Source organism: Myotis brandtii, unplaced genomic scaffold, assembly GCF_000412655.1.
Source record: "Myotis brandtii unplaced genomic scaffold, ASM41265v1 scaffold699, whole genome shotgun sequence".
Classification (NCBI taxonomy): Eukaryota; Metazoa; Chordata; class Mammalia; order Chiroptera; family Vespertilionidae; genus Myotis; species Myotis brandtii.
The window spans coordinates 513,375-514,447 of NW_005370733.1; the positions used below are offsets into that span (position 1 = coordinate 513,375).

The 1,073-nt window shown below is 66.0% G+C and overlaps 1 protein-coding gene across 1 annotated transcript in view; it reads right to left on the bottom strand.

The window, feature by feature from the left end:
- The window catches only part of NTNG2 (netrin G2), a 54,519-nt gene that overhangs the window by 24,174 nt on the left and 29,272 nt on the right, over positions 1-1,073 (bottom strand). Inside the window, exon 3 of the mRNA XM_005882152.1 lies at positions 8-280. Within this exon, the coding sequence (XP_005882214.1) occupies positions 8-280 (273 nt within the window). The remainder of the gene's footprint in view (positions 1-7; positions 281-1,073) is intronic.

Here is a 1,073-nt window from a genome sequence, read left to right on the forward strand (position 1 = left end):
GCCAGGGCTGCCAGGAGCGCCCGTTGTCCAGGGACTTCTCCAGGACCATGACGGTGGGCCGGCCGTACTCGAAGGTCACCACCACGTCGTCCGTCAGCTCCACGCTCTTGTTCCACGACAGCGTGATGTTGGCCTCCAGCGGGCTCGGGTAGCGGCTCCACGTGACGCTCTGCCAGTACGTGGCCAGCCCCTCGTCCTCCCGGTCGAACATGAGCCGCGGCGGGTGGGCCAGGTCCGGGTTGGAGGCGTCACACTCGTTACTGCACAGGTAGGGGTTCTCCTGCAGGCAGCAGCTCCTGGGCAGGTCCTTCGCACTCGTCTCCCCAGAGCGCGTAGAGGCCCGTAACATCCTAGCAGCACCGGGAGCCACTCGCTCGACTCTAAGCAGAGACCAGCCGAGGGGGGTGTGTGGGTCACCTGCTCCGAGGCCCCCCGTGGCTCCCACTGCCCGGAGGATGGAGGTCTAACTCGTTAGTACCCTGACCCGACGCCTGGAGCCCCGTCCCGGACCTGCTGGCTCCGCCCACCGAGCCGCCCGGCCTGCAAGCCCACTGTCTGAGCCTCTGAGCCTCTGCAGCCGCGTTCCCTCCCCTGGACCGGCCCTTCCCTCCCTGTCCGCCTCTTTAAACGGTTCCTGCACGGAGGTGTCTTCCTGACCCTTACACTGACCATCGTGGCTGCAGCAGGAGCAGGGGTGGGGGAGGCCACTCACCACAAACGTTGGTTGAACTAAGTGCCAGGCCCACGATTTTACGTTCAAATTCAACTCTCTTCCCTCTGATTTGCATCCCACCTCAGCCTGGCCTCAGGAGGGGGCGGCCCTGCCCAGGCCACACCCGCCTGTTGGCGCAGAGCGTGGCGGTCGCACCTGTCCCTGGCACAGCCCGTGTGTCCGCCTCATGTGGAACCTGGGCAGCTGGGGGTGCTGAGTGTTTGGGGTTCCTCTCAAGGGCGTGCACCTTTGTGACAAGTCAGTTCTAGGTCCTTGGCACAGGCCGGGCAGGCCCAGCGGGGGCGCTGGTGAGCAAGGCAGGGCACGGCCCCTCTGGCTTACAGTCCTCCCTCTCACGGGG